This window comes from Dermochelys coriacea, chromosome 3 (genome assembly GCF_009764565.3).
Source record: "Dermochelys coriacea isolate rDerCor1 chromosome 3, rDerCor1.pri.v4, whole genome shotgun sequence".
In the NCBI taxonomy this organism is placed as follows: Eukaryota; Metazoa; Chordata; order Testudines; family Dermochelyidae; genus Dermochelys; species Dermochelys coriacea.
In genome coordinates, this window is record NC_050070.1 from 42980600 (window position 1) to 43007438 (window position 26839).

Genomic DNA, 26839 nt, shown 5'->3' on the forward strand with positions numbered 1-26839 from the left:
TTGTTTTGTTTTTTCAAAATCCTATATTTATTTGTAGCATCTGGATATTAGGAATCAGTACCTTCATAACTTACTTTGAAGTAAGGATCCCTTGATCCCATGTTCACCAAATCTACATGTTTGGACAATCAGATAAAAGGCATACCTTTTCAGGATCTGTTGTTGTGATAACCCACACACAGTGTGCATTGTCTTCATATTGAACTGGGTAATTAGGTGATGTAATAATTCCACTTGGTCCACGCAGATTAGAACCACATGTTCTAGCTAGAATAATTAGCACAAAGAGAAAAGGAATTAATTTTTGTAGTGGCAAGTAATTTTGGGGAAACTATTTACAAAAAACTATTTTATCATTAACAGCCTATTGTACAATAATGACTACATTAATAGTCAGTAAAATAATTCTGTGCTGAAGAAGTTAAAATGGATTTGCAAAATCATTGAAAAAGACTTAAAGAAGAAACACAGGAGTGCTTTTCAGTTCATGAACAAAAATACTTACTATACCTTATTTTTATTCTTATTGTAAGTGAATTCCCCACATGGCAAGGGGAAGTTTCACCTCAGTGGCACCACTGTCCACTGGCAGGTACAAATGTTCTTTCAAGGTTGCTCAGCAGGTTTCTTGGCATAGACAGCAGAAACATTAGATGAAGATGTACTGGTCTTGTAACACTTTCCCCAGCTCTACACATGGATTTCTGTGATCTCTAAGTCCCTCCCATTGCAGGGGATGGTCCAGGCATTCCTGGGTTCAACTCCACACTCTCACAGATTTCCTATGTGACCTTGGCCAAATGTATAGGAGTAAAATGTTCAAAATCTCCTTAGTGACTTAGGGTATGTCTATTCTGCACTTCAAAACCCACAGTTGGCCCATGCTAACTAACTTGGGCTCATGGGGCTCGGGCTAAGGAGCTTACTTGCAATGTAGATATTTGGGGTTAGGCTGCAGCCCGGACTCTGTGACCCTCCCACCTCATTAACTTTCAATGAGATTTAGGCATTGCATTGACTACTGTTAATGCTAAACTCTTAGGCATCCTGCAGCCTAGTGGAATTCACAACCTTAAGTTAGGTGTATTATGCATTAGGAGAATTGGGTGCCTAAATTAGGATTCTTAAATGCCAGTACACTGAATCACTAGCCAGTAGAAAATGCTGAGGAGAAGCATGGAGCTTAATTGCACTCCACTCAGGGAATTGAGTGCCTGAGTCCAGAGTAGAGGGAGGCACCTATCTATGCTTGGGATTCACAGCATGAACTCTCCCCCAGAGTTAGGCACCTAAGCCATTTTTGCAAGAGCTGCCACTGGGTCTCCTCCCAAGGGAGTTCCCTAACTACTGGCATATAGAGTGATTCTCACCCTCCCTCTGGCCTAATGAATATTACATTTATACACAGTAGAACAGCTTAAACAGGAGAGCACCACTCCAAAATAACCCCTAGCCCAGTGATAAGGGCACTTTCCTGAGATGTGGGAGACAAAAGTCAAAATTCCCTTGCCATATAAGGCAGAGGGAGGCAACTGAATTTGTGTCTCCCACATCTTGGGCTAGTTCCCTAACCACAGGGCTAAATGATAAAAAGGGGGGAATGCTGCCTCCTGTCTGCTTTGTGTGGGTTTAGACCTTCTCTGAGCAGACCTACTGGATTAGGCCCAGAAAGCAAGATAGGTAGAGGAATGTCTATTCTATGAATCTTGCTGTGTCTTAGGGATGAGTTAAGCACCAAGCTGCCAGACAATGTCAGGACTTAGATGGTTGATCACCTGCCCAGCCACTGAAATGTAGTCATGTTTGGGGACATTAATGGTGGAAATGTAGGTGCCTCAGGATTTTAGGCACTTACAGGGTTATGCAGCAGCTTAGTGGGGGTTTCATGAATGCCAGTGGTGCCTAAACATTGGACTTAGGCACCTAAAGTGGCAATAACAACAGTGTCAGCAGAAAAGCCAGATGCATCCTTGCATCCATATAGGTAATTCTACCAAAGCATGAATGAAGAACACTAGCAAGCTAAGCATGTCTATCATATGGAGAAGTATCAGTGTTCAGATTTAACAACATGAAAGGGAAATAACATATTTAGCAGATCAGCATCTCCCGACTGTACCAACCAAGAGTAATTTTAATCATTAGAATAACAGGACCAGAATCATGAGATGTGAACTAGACGATACTTTGGCTCCATGACCCAGTAGATGCATCATAGCTCCAACCAAAAGAAAATTAACTTTTATTGTGCCATTTCTTAAATTTTAGCATATTTCTTCTATAAGTCTGACCATATTTTGGCCTTGATTCCAAAGGTGATACAACTATTTGGGCAGATCTAGGACCCTACCAAATTCACGGCCATGAAAAATGATCACGGACCGTGAAATCTGGTTTCCCCCTGTTAAATCTGGTCTTTTGTGTACTTTTACCCTATCCTATAGAGATTTCATGGGTGAGAGTCTCAAACTGTGTTTCTCAAACTGGAGATCCTGACCCAAAAGGGGGTTGCAAAGTTTTTTTTGGGGGGGGGGTCGGGTCACAGTATTGCAACCCTTATTTCTGTGCTGCCTTCAGAGCTGGGTGAATGGAGAGTGGCGGCAGCTGCTGACCAACAGCCAAGCTGTGAAGGCAGCAGCACTGAAGTAAGGGTGGCAATACCATACCATGCCATCCTTACTTCTTCACTGCTGCTGGCAGCAGCTCTGCCTTCAGAGCTGAGCTCCCGCCAGCAGCCACCACTCTCCGCTCACCCAGCTCTGAAGGCATCACCACTGCCAGCAGCAGCACAGAAGTGAGGGTAGCATAACCTCAACCCCTGCCCCCTACAATAACTTTGTGACCCCCCCAACTTCTTTTTGGGTCAGGACCCATACAAGTAGAACATCATAAAATTTCAGATTTAAATATTTAAATATTTCATTATTTAAGATATTTAAATCTGAAATTTATGTTTTTTAAAAATCCCATGACCAAGAAATTGACCAAAATGGGCTGTCATAAGAAAATCACCCAAATTTGGGCAAAGCAGTTACTTAATTGTTATATCTATTTTTCAACATTAAAATATATGCAGATAACTTTTGTAAGTAATTTGAAATTGATTTATTTGTGCCTGACGCTTTGGAAAGGCAAAATTTTAACATTAAAGAAATACATTAATTAGAAAATCTGGGAGTTGGACTCATAATAAAATTAATAGTCAAGGCTAGACTGTGGCTTTTAGTTGCTGCCGGCCATTTGACGAAGTGTGGACCTCCCCCATCCGACTGCAAGTACAATGTTTCCTGGAGCTTAAAGTCACATACAAGAAAAAGCCTCCTGTGTCAATTTGTAGGAGGATGTAATCTGTGTTTTCCACACTGCAGCTGGCCAATTCTCCTAGGAGGCATGGAGAAAAGGCCTGGGCCAAGTTCCATCTCCTCCCTGGTCCTTCTGCCATTGGCTTGCAATCTAACTCTTATAGTAGTATCTAAATGTAAGGACAGTAAGGACTGCAACTGAGACTACACCTAAAGACAGCTTTGGAAACCAAAGCTAATGCAAAATACAGTGACATACAGGTAGAATTCATGCTTTACTAAATAGATTAGCATAGGCAATCGAATCAGAGTCCTTTAGCTATAAATAGGAGTTAGGGTAAGGTATACTTTCTATGAGAATTCAACTTTGAAATTTAATCCCTGTCTGTCAGCCACAGCCTATGTTTTCCCCGTCAAGCTTTTGAAGATGGGGTGGGCTGAAGACTTTGGTGGGTTGTGTTTGTTTTATTATCCACATGGCTACTTGCTATTTGTTTAAGGAATTTGATGAACAGTCCAAATTCAATAAGGAAAAATGCAAAGTACTGCACTTAGGAAAGAACAATCAGTTGCACACATACAAAATGGGAAATGACTGCCTAGGAAGGAGTACTGCGGAAAGGGATCTGGGGTCATAGTGGATCACAAGCTAAATGAGAGTCAACAGTGTAACACTGTTGCAAAAAAAGTGAACATCCTTCTGGGATGTATTAGCAGGAGTATTGTAAGCAAGACACGATAAGTAATTCTTCTGCTCTACTCCACAACTGGAGTATTGTGTCCAGTTCTGGGCACCACATTTCAGGAAAGATGTGGACAAATTGGAGAAAATCCAGACAAGAGCAACAAAAAAATTAAAGGTCTAGAAAACATGACCTATGAGGGCAGATTGAAAAAATTGGGTTTGTTTAGCCTGGAGAAGAGAAGACTGAGAGGGGACATGATAACAGTTTTCAAGAACATAAAGGGTTATTACAAGGAGGAGGGAGAAAACCTCTGAGGATAGGACAAGAAGCAATGCGCTTAAATTGCAGCAAGGGTGGTTTAGGTTGGAGATTAGGAAAAGTTTCCTGTCAGAGTGGTTAAGTATTGGAATAAATTGCCTAGGGAGGTTGTGGAATCTCCATCATTGGAGATTTTTAAGAGGAAGTTAGACAAACACCTGTCAGGGATGGTCTAGATAGTACTCAGTCCTGCCACGAGTGCAGGGGACTGGACTAGATGATCTCTTGAGGTCCCTTCCAGTCCTATGATTATAGTGTATGTTGCATTGAATAGTTTAATTTATGAGATGGGAACACAGAGTATTGGCACCTTTGGAAGCCTGTCTATATAAATAGAGGTTGGCCTCTGGGTAGTGATGGAGCCATATTTTGCAACCAGGGAGGCAATGGGTCACTAATAGTGCCATCTTCAATTATACCATTGGTTTGCTAATTTCACCCATTATCATGCTTGTGTATTAGGACAGCAAACTAATATGGTATTACTGCAACTATTCAGTGGGTACACTTCTCTTCACCCTGCCAAGGGGACACAGAGAACTCGCAGCAGCACTTCCATCCTGGCACCACAAACCTAATACCAGCCCAGTAGGCTCACTATCCAGCCTCATCCCTCCAGTCCCCTGGTTGCAAAGGTACTCTACGTCCATGAGAGGCAGTAGCTATGCCAACAGGAGAAGCCCTGTCATCAACATAGCACTGTCTACACACTGGGTTAGAAAAGGAGTACTTGTGGCACCTTAGAGACTAACAAATTTATTAGAGCATAAGCTTTCGTGAGCTACAGCTCACTTCATCGGATGAGCTGTAGCTCACGAAAGCTTATGCTCTAATAAATTTGTTAGTCTCTAAGGTGCCACAAGTACTCCTTTTCTTTTTGAGAATACAGACTAACACGGCTGCTACTCTGAAACACTGGGTTAGGTGTCACTTAGAGGTGTGGATTTCTCACAGTGACATAGTTATACTGATGTAGGTTTATAGTGTAGACTTGGCCTAAAACAATAAACCTTGCAGCTCCTTAGAGGCTGGCTGCAATCTGATCCTCAGAGTGTTGTGCAGTGTTTTAGCTATGCAAATCACATTAACCTCTAGTTTTGGGAGTGTCTCTAAACAGATTATTGTCCCTTTAGAACTGAATTATACTATTTTTTTTCTTTTAACAATAAGGAAAATAGAGGATTCATTTAACATCTTTCTTAATTATCAGATGGAGGGAATTAAAAGCACCTTAAAAAAAATTGCAGATATTAAATTGGAAGGACTTGCAAATATCAGAAAGGGCAGGGAAATAATACAAAGAGACCACGTTAGATTATTTTAAAATGGAAAAAATGTTAAAGGAGTCAAATCTTACCACGACAGATTGGCCTGTGGTCACTCCAAGCAGCTAGTGTGTCTGTCACTCTCTGGCAAGTGATGCTCTTAGAACCCTGGAGCACATAATTATCCTCACAGGAGAACTGTACATTTGCACCCACCCTGGGGATAATGGAAAGAAAAGGAGAAAGATTATTACAGAAACATCAGGAATCCTTCATCAAACAACTACAGCATCACTAATTCAAGATCCAAACACGAATTTAAGGAAAAGTTCTCTTTTTTCAAGTAAGAAAGGGCTTGTACTCTACAGCAGTGTTTCCCAAACTTGGGACGCCGCTTGTACAGGGAAAGCCCCGGTGGGCCCGGCCGGTTTGTTTACCTGCCATGTCTGCAGGTTTGGCCGATCACAGCTCCCACTGGCCGTGGTTTGCTGTGCCCAGACAATGGGGGCTGCGGGAAGCGGTTGCCAGTATGTCCCTCGGCCCGCGCTACTTCCCGCAGCCCTCATTGGCTGGGCACAGCGAACCGCGGCCAGTGGGAGCTACGATCGGCCGAACCTGCAGACACAGCCAATAAACAAACTGTCCGGGCCCGCCAGGGGCTTTCCCTGCACAAGCGGCATCCCAAGTTTGGGAAACGCTGCTCTGCAGAGTAAGAATGCTGAATGTAATCAGCCACCATTGAGTGAAAAAAGGAAAACTCACTGTGCTGAACAATCCTCTTCTGAAACTTCCTTCAGAGGGTTAAACCGGGGATAAATTTGGTCTCAAATGTAGTGAAAGATGATTACTGTTACCAGAGGTGAAAGTGGGCCGGTACAGGCCGCTACAGCATACTGATAAGAAGTGGCTGCCGGTACGGGCCTGTACGCTGCCCCTTTTGCCAACAGAGGGGGGCAAAAGGGGCAGCTGCCCCAGGGCCTAGCAATTTAAAAGGACTCAGGGCTTGCAGCACTGACTAGAGCCCCAGGTCCTTTAAATCACTGCCGGAGCCTTGGGCAGTTCGGGGCCTAGCAGCACAAAAGGGCTGGCCGGGGGAGGCTGACCCCCAGCCCTACCCTTTCCACCCAAGGCCCTGCCCCTTCTGGGGGCCCGGAGTCGGGCCCCCATACCGGTAAGTCTTTTATGTTATTTTCACCCCTGACTGTTACTATACATGGAGAAAACTTACTATATAAGTAACTTCAGAGCTAATGCATATGGTCTAGACAACAGCCTAAAGAACTTTTACTTCAGTATCAGATAAAATATCTAGATATTTTAAAGGTCCTACTAAGCACTGGCACAGAACTGTAACAATAAAGTCTGAAAGGTATATGAGGGGCAGTTTGGGGCATAAAGCAGCTATGGCAATATCGCTACTACTTTAATGTTACATCCTGAAATACTATGAAAGATAGCTACTTGAAAACATTTCTAACAATATGTTTTCCCATCAGAAAAGGCTGATTCAATTAAGATGAAACATTTTGTGGGAACATATGGTTTTCATCGAAATTTTCAATGAAAAATTATTGAAATGATTAATTTTGATAATGTAGAAATATTTCACTTAGACGATATAACCTAGTCTTAATGCAAATAGAATAGTTGAGTCAAAAAAGTTAAAACTAAATAAATTTAAACTTTTTGAAACAAAGTGAAAGGTTGAAGAGCAGTATTTTTTTTTATTTTTCCAGAATGAAGTGTTGGAATTTCATTCCATGGAAAATGTCCACATTTTGATATGTATTCCTGTTCAGAAAGGGGAAAAATTAAATTTCTCATGGAATTTTGGGTTCTAGCCAGTTCTAATGTAGAATATATTATAAATATTCCATTGTGAAGTTTATCTTAAACTCAGCCTTTCAAAACAATGTAAATATACTATGTAATTAAAACACTCTGTCTACCTGTACTTTTTTCCACACCTAAGAGTTTCTACTGGTTGTTGTATTCTTTGTTCCTGCACTAACATATTGTGTAATCTTGCTGTATAGTGTTCAACAGCCACTGTATTTCAAGCATGAGTAAAAGAATCACTACATATGAAATTTATCTAGCTCAGTGTTTCTCAGCTTGCAGGTCATGATTCCCATGGAGGTTGGAGGGGAGGGGGTCACAGAAGGCAATCAAAATCTTGACAATTTTGTCACAATCTAAAAGAATATTTCACACCCCCACTTCCTACACACCCTTACCTGTCAAAGTCATGTATTTTATGTCAACCTCTCAAAACACAGTTAAATTATATAGGCTTATTGTTACGATGAGAGTTAAAAAAAATCAATAGTAGGCAAGTTCCAAATTTCTCCCCTCCCTCCCCACACTTTTACCACTGAGGGGGGCTGTAGAGGGAGAATAATTGCGAGGTTTTTCTCTCCCCTTTACCACCCCTTTTTGAAATTTCAATTTGGATTTGAATCAAAACAAAAATTTCGAATTGAAGCTAGACACGAAAAGATTCATGAAAAAGAGAAACAATACAATAAGATTTTCTTAGAAAAAAACCTGAACAAGTTTTGTTTCATAATTTTCTCAGGAAAAAAAATCAGAACATTTTTGTTTTAAAATTTTCATAGGAAAAAATATGAAACATTATGCCCTCCACCCCAGATTCCACAAAGCCTCATGTGAATTAAGGAACATGGGAATTTATTTATTAAATCCATTGTATGTTTCATTTTTTTTAATTTTTAAAATAATTAGATAAGTTGCCACTTCCCACAAAAAAAAAGTTGTAATTGACTCAATATTGAATTGATTCTGTTTTCATTAAACAAATATTAAAATCAGAGGAAAATATGGTGGGAGTTCAAGGCTGAGCATTAATTTAATGCTTGAGGAAGGAACTAACAGGTGAAAATCACAAAGCACTACAATACACAAAGCATTACAAGATGATATTGTAATATTAGAGTGTCATTATTATGTTTAAAACTATGAAACCTTTGTCAAAGGACTTGTCACCACTGAATCAGCAGTGTCTCGGCTGACTTGAAAATGAACCCTCTCCCTTTCCATCAATCTAAATCACTAAGTGTCTTTATGCAGTGTTGGGAAGCTGTTGAATAATGTGCCTTTTCACATATTGCAGCTCAGCATAATATCCACAGTCATCATTCTCCTGATAAGTGCAATAGCAGCTTCTCAGATCTTTACTTGAAACTACAAAAACATATTGCCTTTCTTTTATTCTTCACAAAATATTTCATTTTTTTTCTAAAATCAGTGTGAAGCAAAGAACAGCATTATTTTTCCTAAGAGAAAAGCTATATGTGTTATTACACAGATGGAAAAAATCCAATTGATTTTTTTTTATTTTTGTATATATAAAGCAGCTCCTTTATGTAGCCATTAAAAGGGAGTCCTAATATACATAATAGTATTGGTTTCATGCTGTTTGCAGGTGAGAAGTAAACATTTAGGAGACATGGAATAATCTTGGTCCCCTCATAATCCTACTGGCTACAACTGGGGAGACTTTAAGACATTCAGAAAAATAGGACTTTGGATAAATGAATGATGAATGAGTGAATGCACTAATATATGATTTTTTATGTACAGGTGGTTATATGCTACTCACTGTACTATCGGAGTACCTTAAAAAACATGAATGGATTTATCCTTACAACAGTCCTGTTAGATAGCAGAGTATTATCTCCTCAAGGTCAAATGTGGAGGAGTGTAAGATAGAAGTAGCATGGTCCACCCACAAATAAAGCTTCATCCACAAAAGGCGTTCCTTTCACCAGAGACACCATTCACTTACAGCAGATGTTTAAAATATGATTACTGCTCTGTGGTTCCTTAAGGTTAGCTTCCCTTTGGTGAGATTCAAATACACACATAGGCTTGTTGGGTTCCTTAGGCCTGGCTCCAGCTAGGTAAAGCTCAGAGGCCTCCCTGGCATTACAGTAGTAGACTTTTTGGAATTGACTCCTTTTTGAGTTAAAAAAACAGCTAATGGTGGTAACTTCAAGACAATTGTGGTGCCAAAATAATACATTACTCATAGTATAAATCTTTATAATATGATCCTCCTCCTCACTTTTCACATGCTTTGATTAGAGTGAAGTAGTTAACAATATTGGCATTTAAGTGATCATTAGGTTCTGCATTAACATTTGTTTGAGATGAATGGGGCAATACATTCCTCAGAGCTATTGTTTCAGGATCTCAGCAGACTCAGAGAGAGATGACACATGGATCATATTTTGAAGATTTTCTCCCTATCATAAGTGCTAGAGTGTTCCTTTTCTAAAAAAATGAAAGCTTACATTCTGGAGCACAATGTGGCAGCTTGGGAGAAGCATTAATGCCCTGTACACGTGCATGCTTCCTCTCCAGGGTGATTCCTATTATCCCCAGTTTATACACGGGGAACTGAGACACAGAAAAAATAAGTGCTCATATAAGAAATCTCTGGTAGAGCCAGAAACTGAACTTAGATCTCCTGAGTCCAAGTGCAATGCCTCAAACACAAAAGCATCCTTCCTCCCCCATATAAAGAGATTATCTGGGTTGACTGATAATTATGGCAAAATAATCTTACCATAAAGTTAGAACTGGAATATTTAGATAAACTGAAGCTAAGAGTGAAATATTAGAACCACACTTTTGATATTATTATTACTACTATCAGTGGTTTGAAAGGAAATAACTTTTTTCATAATCAATTTGCTTAAAATTTGGTTCCACTCTGAAAAGTGGCCCTCTAAAAATGGCACTGTGGAATAGTGGGGGACCATATTTATTGTCTCAATTATTTTAGGATGAAATTCTCAATTTACAAGTACAAGGCCATGTAGGAGAATGATGGGTTTTATTTTTCCCCACCAACTGTATACAGCTTAGGATCTCATAGTCAAATTGAGTTAATCCTTTGTTACAACCCCATTTCCAATAACGATTTGGCAGACAATATTCTGCCTAGAGTTACATGTACACATTTTTTTGTGTTTCTGTAAGGTTACAATGTGAGGCACAATTCCTCTCTGATTCTTCCATTGCACTGGGAAGGAATTAGTTACTTCCTTCCTATATGTGGAGGAGCTAACTTCTCCACTGATAGCAAGCTGCATGGAATATGGAGGGAGGAGCACAAGTTGGAGGAGGGAAGATTTTGGAGATGGTACCATAAAGTCAGTGTGTGACAGGCTGTGACTAGAATGTTAGTTACAGTTGCAGCACCTCTGTAAATAGTTCTTTTTAAAAAGAGACAGTTTAGTTTAAGAAAGTTGGAAGTCCTCATGTTATTACCCAGCATGCAGTACACGAAACATCCTGTGTACCAGGCCAGCTATCTCAGCCAGCACGTTCGTGAGGAGCAGGGAGGAAGAACAGAAGAGAACATTCACATCATGAATAAGTGTGACAGAATTTGAGATTACAAGTCTTCTGTGTGGTTGCTCACACAGGGCAGAATTTAGGGCAGAATTTTATCCTGCAAATGGAACTATTTAACAGTTCTGTTGACGAATATGCAGAAAATAGAATCTAGCTCATTCTGTCATAACTCCACATGCTTCAGAGGCCTATCAGGATATAGGAAAGAATGTATCATTTGCCATTATAGCTGTCTGATATGAATCAAGGATGTAGATCTGAGTCAGAAGGTGCCATTTTTATATTGTCTCCAGAATAGACTAACCCCTTGGAACTTAGAGTGCATGTTTGTGAACCCCTTACTCACACTGAAGTGCAGTTACAGACAAGCAATTTCACTGACTGCTCACTGTTGTGAGTAAGAGGCTCATAATAAGGACATATTAGGAGCAAAATCTTAATCCCATTGAAGTTACAGGCAAACTTCCCATTGAAATAATTGGAATCAGGATTTAGCCCTAAACATGGCCTGAGTCTTTGACTCTTACTTACATTGAATAATATCTTAGTCAGAATGCAGTCCCATTAAAACTTCAACAGCTATCATAAGTAAAAACAGAGAACCTGAACTCATGTCTTACTAAGTAAATTCAGAAGGAACTCTCACATATTTTGGGTTAAGATGGATATTTAACAGTTACAGAACATTACATTTTGTTTTCGTAATGTTTCCATTTATCTATTTTGGAAAAAAAAAAGTCATTCTATGGAGTATTTCATGCCTGTAATAGAGCTATAGTGTTTTGATGATATTATACCCAAGAGTCAAACAAACATCTAACAAGTGGAATGATAAAGACAGTTAACTATATTTATTGCAATAATCCACTGAAAATTAAAATAGCAAGGAAGATTTATTTTCTCAAACTTTCCCAATTAATATGTCCCAATGCAAAACCTTAGATGTACTTTTCAAATGAAGTTCTTTTCTTTGTTTATAGGCTTAAATATGAAAATGATCAGAAAAATGTGTACATAAAAAGTTAAACATTTTAAAAAGTGTTTAAAATGTGTCCCCAAAGAGCAGTGAAATCCGTGAAAGGCTTAAATTAGCGCATACCACATTAACCCCAGGTGTCAGTGATATTTAGTAACCGTACCTGTCCTGCAGACATAACATAAGCAAGGTGAAATTGTGCATGCCTGTGCAGGGGGTTTTGAGATGGTAGTACATTAGCAAACTAGTTCAGTAGTGCATTTACCATGACACATGGCTCTGTGTGTTCAGTAGGCTTATGAAATGAATAGCAATTGTTCTTGTGATGGGGCAACCATTATTTTAAAACCAGCCTCAAAGAAGATGAACACAATTTGCAAACATAGGCCTTGATACTGCAAGAGACATGTTTAACTTTACCCAAGTGGATGAAATCCTGGCTCTATTGAGGTCAATGGCAAAAGTCCCATTGAAATCCTGGCTCTGCTGAAGTCACCCTATGAGCAGTCGCTGCTGAAGTCAATGGGACTAGTCAGAGGATGTAATATAAGGAATATGAATAAATCCTTGAAGTACTGATAGTTAATTTACAGTTTTAGAGCCTTACATTTCTTAATGGACTTTAGGAAGTTAGTGTTTTGTTTTTTTAAACAGGAACTTCTTGTTCTCCAAGTATTCAATGGAATTTTCATGAAAGAGAAAGGAATTCCCCAGCAGAACAGGTGGAATTTTAATGCTACAAATCTTTTGCTTCAGAAATTAATACATAGAATTGTTTTGTTTTGGTAGAAACATGTGCATTACATAAATATTAGTTTCTTTGGTTGACTAAGTCTCAAAAATCATGGCCAATTCATTTAACATATTGTCTTAAAAATGTCAAGCCTATATCTTGATACTATGTATATTTTTAACTAATAGTTTCCAATAGTTGTTTATTTTAAATCTAAATCCTCACAATTCCATGTAATGAATAAATGAGATAATGTAGAAATTTTCCCTTAAAGGAACAAACAGTGTGCTGTCAACATTATTTGATATAAATACAGTGTAATGAGAGGAGACTGACATTTCATTTGACTGACATAAGTTGACCATGACTTTAGAGATGTCTTGAAGTTCGGGAGTATCAACAAGCCTATATTTCAACCATGGTAAGAACAAGAAGTCTCTTGTTTTTCTACTACTACTCAGATTAATTTACCAATGGTGGGGGCTTTGTGTATTATTTTTTTATTTTCTGGACATTGAGATCTCTCTCTATCTAAAATACTTTTAAAGCTTCCAACATGATCCTCTACTTCCTGTCCTTTTCCTCTTGATCCTTCCCTCCCCAGGTACAACAGGCACTATTTAAGACCAAGGTATTATTCACATTGGTCTTTTCTAAATTCCTTGAAATAAAATACATTTCAGATGTCAAGTTCCAGATTGGGTCCTTAACTAAATTGCAAATGCGTGTTTAGACCGGCAAATAATAGTTAGCAGACACTTTAATGAGAAAAAACTAATAGTTTTTTTAACAATTTTAACTTAACTGTTTATCAGTTAAGCTACCAAATTTTGAGACAAAATTGGCCCTAAACATGTATTAAGTATGTACTGTGTCTTTGCAGTAGTGTTTGTCTTTTCTTAATCTTGTTCACCCAACAGCCCGAGGACCACATGCACATCTTGAAAGAAGAAATGCAGGGGCCCATATTATCCTAGTTTATGAAAATCTCCCCTGTGAATTGAGGCAACATAATAACCCTTCAAATTAATCACTTCTGACCCGTTCAGCTGCCGAACCTTCCTACACTCATATACAACGTGAATCACAATAGCCTGCAGGAGGATTTCATGCCTTGTATTAGTCAGGGTACCACAAAAACTAGAAATGACCTCCTTTGAATACTGTCTAGAGGAGAAACATGCATATATATTGATAGAGGTCCTGACCTAAATTTCTTACACTGTACACGTAATTCAATTAGCCTTTATCCATCTAAAAGGAAAATTATACAGGGAATACTGTAGGGCAGTTTCTTTGTTCAATAACTCATAGCACTAATAAGCATTGGGGTGCTAAAGAACTATTGAAACACTTTTGACATAGGGATTGATTAGCAAGGCAAATTGGACCACTTAGATGAAAGTAATAAAACAATGTATATTTGCAGTTCCAATACATCAATGAGGCAGTATATTAAAAAAAAAGTACTGAAAAAGACAGTTACCTTTTCCGTAACTGGTGTTCTTCAAGATGTGTTGCTTATGTCAATTCCATATTAGGTGTGTGTACTCGCCACATGCACCGGTGCCGGAAGCTTTTCCCTCAGCAGTATCCATAGGGGACCAGCTCTGGTGCCCCCTGGAGTACCACCTGCATGGTGCAGTATAAAGGGTGCCACTGGCTCCCCACCTCCTCAGTTCCTTCTTGCCGGAAACTTCAACAGTGGGGAAGAAGGACAGGTCATGGGAATGGACATGAGCAACACATCCCAAAGAACACCAATTACAGAAAAGTTAACTGTCTTTTCTTCTTCGAGTCCTTGCTCCATTCCATATTAGGTGACTCCCAAGCAGTAACCCTGGAGGTGGATAGGAGTTCACGAACGTCTAGATTGCAAAACAGCTCTGCCGAACCCAGCGTAGTCTCTGGGCTACTGAGTGATGGTATAATGCATTGTGAACATGTGGTCAGAGGACCACATAGTGGCTTTACAGATGTCTTGGATAGGGATGTGTGCCAGGAAGGCCACCGAAGATGCCTGAGCACTAGTCAAGTCGGCTCTGACAATCGGCTGCAGTGGGACCCCCGCCAGGTCATAACAGGTCCTTATGCAAGAGGTAATCCAATTGGAAATCCTCTGCAAAGACACTGGAAGGCCCTTCATCCTATCTGCTGTAGCGATGAAGAGCTGAGTTGATTCCTGGAAAGGCTTGGTACCTTCTAGGTAAAAAGCCAAGGCCCTTCAGACGTCCAGCGTGTGAAGAAACCTCTCTTCACTGGTCTTGTGTGGTTTGGGACAGAACACTGGGAAGAAGCAGTCCTGGTTCATATAGAAGGTAGACACCACTTTCAGCAGGAAGACCGGGTGGGCCACAGCTAAATTTTGTCTTTGTAGAAGACCGTGTAGGGCAGTTCTGAGGTCCAGGCTTTAATCTCATCTCATCACTGTCATCACCACCAGGAAAGCAATTTTCTTGACAGGTGGGAAAGGGAGAAGGAGCCCAGTGGCTCAAAGAGTGGGCCCGTGAGCCTAGATAGGACCAAGTTAAAATCCTACTGCGGGACAGGGGTCTGTACCTGTGGGAAGAGTCTCTCGAGTCCTCTCAAGAATCTAACTTTCATGTCATGGGAAGACACCATCTGGCCTTGGATCGGTGGGTGAAAAGCAGATATGACCGTGAGAAGCACTCTAATGGAAGAATGTGCCAGGCCCTACTTCCTCAAATGAAGCAGATAGTCTAAGACAGACTGTATGGAAGAGCGCAAGGGAGAGATTCCACCCAGTGTGAGAACCTCATCCACTTGGCCAGGTAAGTCAATCAGGTTGAGAGCTTTCTACTTTCCAGAAGGATCTGTTGGACCACCTCTGAACAGGTCTGCTCCGGGTTCAGCCATGCACCATCTATGCCAAGAGGTGGAGGGACGCAAGGTTGGGGTGTAAGTGCTGACTGTGGTTCTGTGACAACAGGTCCAGTTGGTTGGGCAGGAGCCACGGAAGAGCCACTGTTAGGTTCATGAGAGCGCTGGACCAGTTCTGGTAAGGCCAAGCCAGGGCAATCATGATGACCTGTACCCTGTCTCTCTATCTTTGCCAGGACCTTGGTGATGAGTGAAATTAGAGGGAACGCGTATATCGGGCTCCCCAACCGTGACATGAGGAAGGCATCGGAGAGGGAGTCCTTGCCCAGAACAAAACCAATGACATTTTCTGTTTTGCCTGGTGGTGAACAGGTCCACTTGGAGTTTCCCACCTCTGGAAGATCATGTAGGCTACTTCCAGATGGAGCAACCACTCTTGGTGAGAGGAGAAGGCCCTGCTGAGGTGATTCTCTAGCATGCTCTTGATGCCAGGGAGGAGACAAGCCTCCAGGTGGATCTCGTGGTCGATGCAGAAGTTCCAGAGATGGAGTGCCTCTTGGCAGAGAGCTGACAAGCATGCTCCCACCTGCCTGTTGATGTAGACCATCAAGGTTGTGTTGTCCATTAGGTCTCTCACCACCTTTCCCGATAGCAGCAGACTGCTCTGAGTTCTTTGATGTTTATGTGTAGTGCCATCTCCTACCACATATGCTAGTTCTGGAGATCTCCAAGGTGCACATCCCAGCTGAGGTCTGAGGTGTCTGATAACAACTCGATAGAGTGAGGAGGGTTGTTGAACGGAACTCCCTCTAGGACTGGCTCACGATCGATCCATCATCACAACAAGGTGAGTATCACCGGGGGGATGGTAATGATCTTTTCCAGGTGATCCCTGGACTGGGAATAGACCATCGCCATTACTTCAGGTGCTGCATCCAGAGCCTGACATGGTGGACAACGTATGTGCAAGTTGCCACGTGGTCCAGCAGATGCAGGCAGACCCTGGCTGTAGTCAGGGGGAACGTGGACACGTCTGTAATAAGGTCTGTCAATGTCCAAAACCTTCCTAATGGCAGGAACACTCTCACACAGTTCGAGTCAAGCACTGCCCCAATGAATTCTATACTTTGTACTGGAACTAATGTAGACTTTTTGTCATTCACCAATAGGCCCAGAGAGCAGCACATGGCTTGCAGTACCACAACATCCTTTTGGACCTAAGACAAGGAGCTGCCCTTTACCATCGAGGTACGGATATATCTGGATACCCTGGTGCCTGAGGAAGCCACCATCACCGACTTGCAGTGTGTAAATATCTTTGGTGCTGTTGCTGGGCCAAACAGCACCACCAGGATTGGTGCTGGCTTGTGGACAGCACTGGCTGAGCACTGCGCACTGACGCTGCAGGGCTCAGTGCCAAGTCAGACTGTTGCTCCAATGCTGGGGTGAGTTCTGACTCTATCAGGAGTGCTTTAAAGTGATTGTCCCGCTCCTTTTTTGTCCTGGGTTTGAAGGACTTACAAAGACGACATTTGTTGCTTATGTTCCCTTCGCCCAAGCACCTTAGGCAGCTACTATGTGGATCGCTGATGGGCTTTGGCTGTTTGCAATGATCACAGGGCTTAAAGCCTGGGAACCAGGGCATGCCCGGTCCCCAGGCTAAGTCCCGTTTAGGACTAATGAAGACTTTAGGAACTACTATTAGGATAACTAATTCAACTACTAACTATACTCAACTATATTACAGGTTTTACAAAGTTCGCAAGAACGGAGAATAAAACAATGCTAACCAAAGCAGAAGACGTTCCAGCACCATCACTGGCAGCAAAAAGGAACTGAGGGTTCCATGTGACTGCCACTCCAGAGGGTGCCAGAGCTGGTCCCCTACGGATATTGCTGAGGGAAAAATTTCCGGTACCGGTGTATGTGGCAACACACACACTTAACATGGAATGGCCATGAGCAAGCACTCAAAGAATATGTTTGTTTCCACTATATCAGATTTTTTCAATCTATAATATTCAACAAAATGGTAACAATGAGCTTCACTTCACTTGATTAAAATCTTAAAATGAACTTTTCTGTTTACAGATATTTTACCTGAGATGGTTAGGACTAACACAACTATAACTGAAGAAAAATGGAAGAGCTTCTCTATACTGTCACACTATACTCTGTGTACTTGACAAGACTTAGGATATTGTCAGCTTTAATATTTGCCCTGCAGAGGCAGTCTTGAAACATATTTGTGGGGGATCTTTCACATAGCAACAGAGGAGAAAAATATTTTTAAAAATGGTAAAACAAGGATTGTAAAGCCAACCCCCCCCACACACACCCCCAAATAACAAAAAAATCCCACCCACTCTGGACAGAAAGGGATAGTTATAGTTCCTGAAACTACTTTTTCTGCCTAGCAACTTAGAATCTGAGCACCTTCCAGGTAAAAGCAATAGAAACAAAGTCTGTAATGAACATCATACAGCCTTTGGCTCTTGTCCCTTTAAGTGGTAAAAACACTATTTGGGGCAGGGGGTTTGGTTGGTTGGTTTTGGCTGATTGAAATAATCAACCAGATTTGTTTAATTTTTAATGTATTGTATTTTAAATTATAGTATCCATTTTATGATAAACCTATAACTATTATGTAGAAGTAACTGTATAGTACAGTCACTTACAAGTTTTCATAGTGGAATGTCCCAAACACTCATCCTACTATGTTGCCTGACCTTCCCAGTAGCTTTACCTTACCAGTTTTCTCATCCACTCCCCACTATCTTCTTTCCCTTCACATCGTTTCCCATTCCACTTCTCTATCCTTTGCATGCACAGCAGGGTGAGAAAAGTACATCTCAGTCAAAGCTGCTTTAGAAGAGTTAGTTAATGGGAGGATTGCAGATAAGAAATTGAAATAATTGCAGCTTCTTTCATGTTTATTTTATATGTGCAATATACATTTTTGTATTTTTCCTTAAAATTGGAGCTCTCCTCCCCCTTACGGTCATTGTCACAGGGTGACACGGCCCCTTTCAGAGGGAGCAAGACCAATGCACCCATGCTTTATCAGTACTCACCAATTAACTGAGCTTAAAAGAGCTCTAGGTGGTGAGACCTACTGAGCTGGAGGCATCCAGGGAGTCAGGGCCTGGGTCAACCAGGAGAAGGACAGGAGGTGAGAGCTACCAGAGTCAGGAGATTGATTGTGGTCCCAGGGGAAGGCTAATGGCAGGAACACAACAAGAGAGGTATCCCCAAGCCAGGCCCAGAAGGATGAAGGTCATGGAACAGCAGAAGGATTTGCCTGCTGGCTCTAAGCCAAAGAGCTGGAGCCAAGACAAGGGAGCAGCAGAGGAACTTGCCTATTGATGTCTCTGGGACAGGAGACCTGAACCCATAGGAACTATGACAGGGTCGAGGAGAGTGGGAATGCTGTCCTGGCAAGGCTGCTCCCAGCAAAGAGGCTGTGGGGGTTCCCATTGGGAAAACCGGAGTTGCACTTCAGCTGGAAGGACTGGGGTAGCTGTCCAGGGACAGAAGAAGACTGACAGAGTCTTGACATGGTCAAAGGTGCCAGGCTGTGATATATGGGGTACTGTGGGACGAGATGTGAACTGAACTTAAATTTGTACTTGGAGTAATGAATTGATTTTATGCTGGGACCTTTATTATGGACAATTTTTGTATGAGGTTTTAACAATAAACCAGCCCCAAGAAGGGGCATTATTGAAAGAGAAGATCCTGAAGTGAAGATATTGGGTTACCAGAGAGGGAAGACTGAGCACATGTGTCATTCAGTGGCTTGCCACAATGGGTGTTCCAGGCGGGGCTGCCCTATGATAGAGGCTTTGTTTGCTTTATCAGTCTATCAGTGTCACTAATATCAACAGAGTTAAAAGCATGTTTTTGGTGTTTGTGTGAGTTCCTTCGGCTTTTTGTGAAGTAGTATTTATCTTTAAAAATAGTTTTAGTGAAGCTGAAGTGGGAAGTACAATATTTCTTGACAATCCATTGAATGATAATTAATCTTTTGTGTTGTTAAGTAGCATTTAAAACCTGGAGGACACTACTTGATTCTAACTTCTAGCAAAGACCAAGCTGTGGGCGCTGACAGTGTTCCTTTCCATTTACAATGGGGACACTTAGGTATATTCTACAAAATGTCCACCATAATGCACTGTATTTCCCAGAAACCTAAAAACAGAACTCAAACTCTGCAAGAATTGGAGCCTCTTCTAGCAACTTTCAGAAATGGCCTCTTTTGTAGCTTTTATGCAAACTGCATCCATCTGTAGTTTACCTTACACCTAAAAGCCCCTTCCACTTCAACACACGTGCAATTCCTACCTGAAGTCAGAGCCTGCCCTCTTCCCATTATCAGGAATTCCGGGATCAGGACACATGTCAGATGTGACTGCATCCCCACCTTGACTCACTGCAGTCAGAATTAAAAAAGAAGAAGAAGAAACAAAAAGAACAGTTAGTCTTAAAACTAAGTAAATGATTCTTCAGCCATCCACACTTGGAGTTCTACAGGAAGAACATTATCTATATGCTCAGTATATTTTTCAGGATGGTAATACAAATAAAGACAACAAAGTGCATCTTAATATACATTTGTTTCATAGATTCCAAGGCCAGAAGGGCCTATTGTGATAATCTAGCCTGCCTTCCTGTATAACATAGGCCAAAGAACCTCCCCAAAATAATTCCTAAAGTTTATATTTTAGAAAACACCCAATCTTGATTTAGAAATTGTCTGTGACAGATAATCCACCACAACCCATGATAAATTGTTTCAATGATTAATTACTCTCACCATTAAAAATATACACAGTATTCCTGGTCTGAATTTGGCTGGCATCAACTTCCAGCCATTGGATTGTGTTATACCTTTCTCTGCTAGACTGAGGATTTTTCCTCATATAGGTACTTATAGACCAGGAGTACCCAAACTTGGTTCATGGCTTGTTCAGGGTAAGCCCTTGGTGGGCTGCAAGACGGTTTACCTGGGCTGCTCGCAGCTCCCAATAGCCACAGTTCACTGTTCCTAGCCAATGGGAGCTGCAGGAAGCAGCGCAGGCCGGGCCACCGCTTCCAGGAACGGCAAACTGCGGCCACTGGGAGCTGCAAGAGGCCGTACCTGTGGACGCTCAGGTAAACAAAGTATCTCGCGGCCAGCCAGGGTCTTACCCTGAACAAGCCGTGAACCAAGTTTCGGAACCCCTGTTATAGGCCAATCAAGTTGCTCCTTAAGCTTTTTTTTTAGGTAAATAGATTTTGCTCCTTGAGTCTAGGCATGTTTTCTAATCTTTTAATCATTCTCGTGGCTTTTCTCTGAACCCTCTCTAATGTATCAATATCCTTCTTCAATTGTGGAAACCAGAAATGGACACAGTATTCCATCAACAGTTGCACCAATGCTAAATACAGAAATAAAATAACCTCTTGACTCGTACTAGAGATTCCCCATTCATGCATCCAAGGATAATGCCAGAGTGTTGCATTATCCACCATGAGCCCCAAATCTTTTTCAGAGTACTTCTTCCAGGCTAGAGTCCCCCATCTTTTAAGTAGGATTTACAGTCTTTGTTCTAGATATATATATATTAGGCCATATTAAAATGCATATTATTTGCATGAGGCCAGCATACCAAGAAATCCAGATAACTCTGAATCAGTGACATAGCCTCATTATTTACTGCTCCTCCGATTTCTGTGTCATCTGCAAACTTATCAGTGTTTTTAAGTTTTCCATCCAGTTAATTAATAAAAAAGTTAAATGATAAAGGACCAAGAACCAATCCCTGTGGGACCCCACTAGAAACACATGTTTAGTGGAATAGTATATTGATTTACTTCTGGCCAACTCAGGAATATGTAAAAGCGCTAAGGTGGCTTGAAGTCTCCATTGTGCCCTTTCCCCACATCAGGTAGAACAGAGTCTGTATTCTCCCCTCACACACACCCACACAGCTGTTACAGGTTTCAGAGTAGCAGCCGTGTTAGTCTTAGCTGTTACAGACAAATTTGTATAAAGTTATGATCCTCACAAAACTAAGACTCTGATTTTACTTGTAAAGTGTGTGATTATGTTTTTATCTTCTATCTAGAAAGTGGTAACTCTTAGTTATTTATGTACTATGCTTAAATATTATATTGATTACAAATATACAGATAAATGGCATACAAAATACCTTTACAGTTTATGGCCCTCACAAAAATGAATATAAATACATTCAGTCTCTCTCTCTCTCTCTCTCTCTGTCTATCACATACATACACCTTCTGTTTCTTCTTTGCTTCCCTCCATGAAGGATAGAGGAAGGAAAAAAAAACATGTCATCTTCAGAATCTCTGAAAACCCTTTAAGCTTAAGGTAGTACTCTCTTCCTGAATATAGAAAGTGTAGTTAGTTGGAATGTTTTAGCAGCACAGAATGAATTAGACAGGCCTGAGTGGATTACAGATGTCAGAAGACAGCATTACAATTGAGAGGTGATGGGAGATTAGATGTAAATTTCTCAAGCAGTGAGAGGCTTTTGAATGGAATAAAGTGGCATAGAAGAAGCATGGTGACAAACAGGTTATGTATAATCAGAAGATAAGAGCTATAAATCCTGACTGACTGTTCCAGCGGAATCATGGGCAATTAATTTATCTGAAAGCTAAAGCTTTATACAAGATGAGAAATACTCATGGAAATCAATTCATATAAAAAAGGCATTGCAGTGCTACAAAAATATAGTTAAGTAAAAAGCTCTTGTAAGTGCAGAATTGCTTGCCCCAAGTATAGCTTCCCCCTAAAACTGATAAAATTGCAATAATTATGGCACATTTAAACGTCTGAATCACCTCCATTCTTGTCTCAGAGATGCAATGATTTTAAAGATATAGAAAATAGCAACACACACCAGCCTATCAGAGTTAAAAACTGTATTTATCTCCTTTCTCTGTCTCTGATACAGTATAATGTCTGTTCCAAAAATGTTCAAAATCAGCTGATGAAAGATTATCATAATGTGAGAGATGTATTTCCGGATACAGCTAAAAAAAATGAACTTTCTAGCTGTGAAACATAACAGTAACTTAAAGGAAGTTCCTTCCTGGTATATTGTGACATAAATCAAATTTTATGAGTAAAAATCCAATTCTGGAGCTTCTGACTCACAGTATTCCCATATTAGTGTATGCAACGTGAACATTTTCTCTATCCAAGGTGATGATCAAGGAAACATTTCCAGGCTAAGGGCCTGATCCTCCAGTAGTTAATTTATACAAATAAGTCTTATTAAATAGTACTACTTACGTGAATATGAATTATTTCATGTCTGCAGTGTGATTAAGAATGAGAAAAACTAGTGTATAAACAAAAATATTTATTCTTAGAGTTCAATTTTGCTAGCTACATTTATTCTTTCAGAAGAGTTCATCTCTAAATATATACAAAAAGTTTGTTACAAGAGTCAATTTTAAAGCATGGTTATAGTAAGAAAACTACCCTTGCTAAATTAACCACTTCCTGTTGCATATATGCTTCTAACAATATCTAATCTTCTTATATTTTCTCAGGTTTCTGATAAAGTCAAGTATTTACTACTGTCATAAGAACAGCCCTACTGGGTCAAACCAAAGGTCCATCTAGCCCAGGATCCTGTCTTCTGACAGTGGCCAATGCCAGGTGCCCCAGAGGGAATGAACAGAACAGGGAATCACCAAGTGATCCATTCCGAGTCACCCATTCCCAGCTTCTGGCAAGCACAGACATGTCATTATAGCTATGTTAGAGTAAGCTGGATTCTATTCTGTCCCCCACATCCTCAACAGAACAGGCAAACAAATTCTGATTCCACAGCGTTAAAGCTGATAGCAAAGCAGAAAGCTTTATTTTCAGATATAAGGTTAAGCAGCCAGAAAATAAAACACAAAAGCAAAAAAAACCCTGACCAAAAATGTTTTCATTTGTCAAGGCTGTACATTTGACAGAGCTATTTTTCAAGAGTAAGAAGTAGGAAACCTCAAGATAGTATTTTCAGTCACTTTAAACCTTTATCATAAGCACTGTGGTATGGTGGTTTAAGTTTGTGTTCAGAGGTCCGTAATTATGGAGAATCTTTTGTACTTTGCAATGAGGACTAATTTTTAGCAGTGTGTTGAAATAAGCAAGCTAAACATAATTTTTTTAAAAAGCTGGAAATTTTACTCCAAGTAATTTCATTGTTCAAAATGGTTTCACTGTATATCATCTCCACAAAGTGGCTTGATTTTCCTCATAAAAAAGGCCGTACTGGGTCAGACCAATGTTCCATCTAGCCCAATATCCTGTCTTCCAACAGTGGCCAATGCCAGATGCTTCAAAGGGAATGAACAGAACAGGGAAATCCCCCATCCTCCAGTGATCCACCCCCACCATCCTCCAGTCCCAGCATTTGGTAGTCAGAGGCTTAGGAACACCCAGAGCATGGGGTTGCATTCCTGACCATCTTGGCTAATACCCACTGATAGACTTATTCTCCATGAACTCATCTAATTCTTTTTGAACCCAGTTATTCTTTTGACCTTCACAACATCCCCTGGCAATGAGTTCTGCAGGTTGACTGTGCGTCGTGTGAAGAAGTACTTCCTTTTGTTAGTTTTAAATCTGCTGCCTATTAATTTCATTGGGTGACCCTGCTTCTTGTGTTATGTGAAAGGGTAAATAGTACTTCCTCGTTCATTTTCTCACACCATTCATGATTCATATCCCCCACCCCTCAGCTGTCTCTCTTCCCAGCTGAACAGTCCCAGTCTTTTTAATCTCTCCTCATGTGGATGCTGTTCCATACTCCTACTCATTTTTGTTGCTCCTCTCTGTACCTTTTCCATTTCTAATATATTTATTTATTTATTTAATTAATTTAAGATTGGGGTGACCAGAACTTTACACAGTATTCAAGGTGTGGATGTATCATGGATTTATACAGTGGCCAAGCATGTTTCAACACAAAACCTGATGTTCATGCGCAGGAAATGTATAACTTTTTAAATATCTGATTTTCCTCTGGAAAATACTATCACATTTTTAGTGAAAATTTGCCTGTTTTCACTTTCAAATGAGCGTGGTTCAAAGATGAAAACCACAAGTCAAAAGGTTCACAGTGTCTTCATACAGATGGCATTTGACTTATTCAGGATTCTATGGGATTTGGATGTTCTAGTGAAAGAACCACTGCTTAGTCAATTAAAATGGAACTTTCCCTAACCCCCAAATGAATGTTCTTCACAAGAGAAGTATTCCAGAATTTTCCTCTTCTCCACAGCCCTTTCTCCTCACATTTACAGGTACTTCTATGTGAGGGTGGATCCAGGTCAGTGTTCATCCAGAGGTGTACTGCTCCTTTAAATATGGTAAGGATCATACATTTGGGATCTACCACATCTTGCAGTACAGGATTTGTTAAACATGGTCCAGGCTCTTACTTTGTGTTTTCCACTAGGGAAGATCAAACATCTTGATCTTGTTACAGTCTATAGAGGCATGATATATTGTCATAACAAAATAACTCCTGTTCCTTGCACAAGACAAGCTTGTCTGATCTTACCTTTACAGGTTGTTGGGGGGGGGAGAGGGGAGGAAGAACAAATTGCTCAAATTAAATCAAGCCATTGATTATCTTCAGTAGTTTAGATGTCTTGAAGCTTCTCTATAAACTTTTAATATTCAGATGTACTACTAGTCTTTTGCTTGTTAACATTGTGGTATTTACCCAGAATTTGCCCTTTATCAACACTTCTCTCCATTTTCCAATAATTATTTCTTTAGCATCAAGATTTTTGACCTCACTTCTATTGAAAACTTTTGAAAGACACACAAGTGGACCTAACTAAGAATTTCTTATCTTCCCCCACAATCATTGGGACACCACCACTATCTTCCCTGAAACAGAAGTCTAACATGGTCATCATCTTCATCTATGACATCTCTCTAGAACCTCACATCCAGGCTATGTCTAAATCTTGCTTATTGTTTCTGCATCAGAAGATATGGCCTTTTCTATTCAGCCACATGCTAAAATTCTTATAATCTCACATCTTGATTACCACAATATGTTTTTATTTGGCCTTGATAAATGAGTCTTGCCTCACTTGCATCCATTCAGAATATTGCTGCAAAGATCATCCTCTTAACCTGTTTATGTCATCTGTCTCTTAACATTCCTCCACCAGTTCCCCCTTCTCTATTACATCAAACATCAGATGCTAGTTTTCACTTTCAAAGCCTTTCAGGGCCTAATCCCATCTAGCTAGCATCTCTCAATCAGTACCAAAATGTTGACCTCAGCCTCCCATTGATCCATGATGCCAGCCTCCATCACCACTTGTTAAATGTTTCAAACAGACACCTTTGTCCTTTATCCCATGATGCCCCTCGCAGTTAGACTCATAGACTCATAGATATTAAGATCAGAAGGGACCATTATGATCATCTAGTTTGACCTCCTGCACAATGCAGGCCACAGAATCTCACCCACCCACTCCTGCAATAAACCTCTCACCTATGTCTGAGCTATTGAAATCCTCAAATCATGGTTTAAAGACTTCAAGGTACAAAGAATCCTCCAGCAAGTGACCATGCCCCATGCTACAGAGGAAGGCAAAAAACTCCCAGGGCTTCTTCCAATCTGCCCTGGAGGAAAATTCCTTCCCGACCCCAAATATGGTGATCAGCTGAACCCTGAGCATGTGGGCAAGATTCACCAACCAGGTACCCAGGAATGAATTCTCTGTAGTAACTCAGATCCCACCTCATCTAACATCCCATCACAGGCCATTGGGCCCATTTACCATCAATAGTTAAAGATCAATTAATTGCAAAAATCATGTTATCCCATCATACCATCTCCTCCATAAACTTATCGAGTTTAATCTTGAAGATAGATAGGTCTTTCGCTCTCACTTCTTCCCTTGGAAAGCTATTCAAGAACTTCACTCCTCTGATGGTTAGAAACCTTCATCTAATTTCAAGTCTAAACTTCCTTATGGCCAGTTTACATCCATTTGTTCTTGTGTCCACATTGGTACTGAGTTTAAGTAATTCCTCTCCCTCTCCGGTATTTATCCCTCTGATATATTTATAGGCAGCAATCATATCTCCCCTCAACCTTCTTTTGGTTAGGCTAAACAAGCCAAGCTCCTTGAGTCTCCTTTCATAAGATAGGTTTTCCATTCCTCAGATCATCCTAGTAGCCCTTCTCTGTACCTGTTCAAGTTTGAATTCATCCTTCCGAAACATGGAAGACCAGAATTGCACACAGTATTCCAGATGAGGTCTCACCAGTGCTTAGTATAATGGCACT

At 40.5% G+C, this 26839-nt stretch overlaps 1 protein-coding gene across 1 annotated transcript in view; it reads right to left on the reverse strand.

Moving 5' to 3' along the window:
- The window catches only part of CSMD1 (CUB and Sushi multiple domains 1), a 2060919-nt gene that overhangs the window by 693947 nt on the left and 1340133 nt on the right, over positions 1 to 26839 (reverse strand). Inside the window, 3 exon segments of the mRNA XM_038396611.2 lie at positions 146 to 267; positions 5664 to 5788; positions 19851 to 19938. Coding sequence (XP_038252539.2) covers positions 146 to 267; positions 5664 to 5788; positions 19851 to 19938 — 335 coding nt within the window.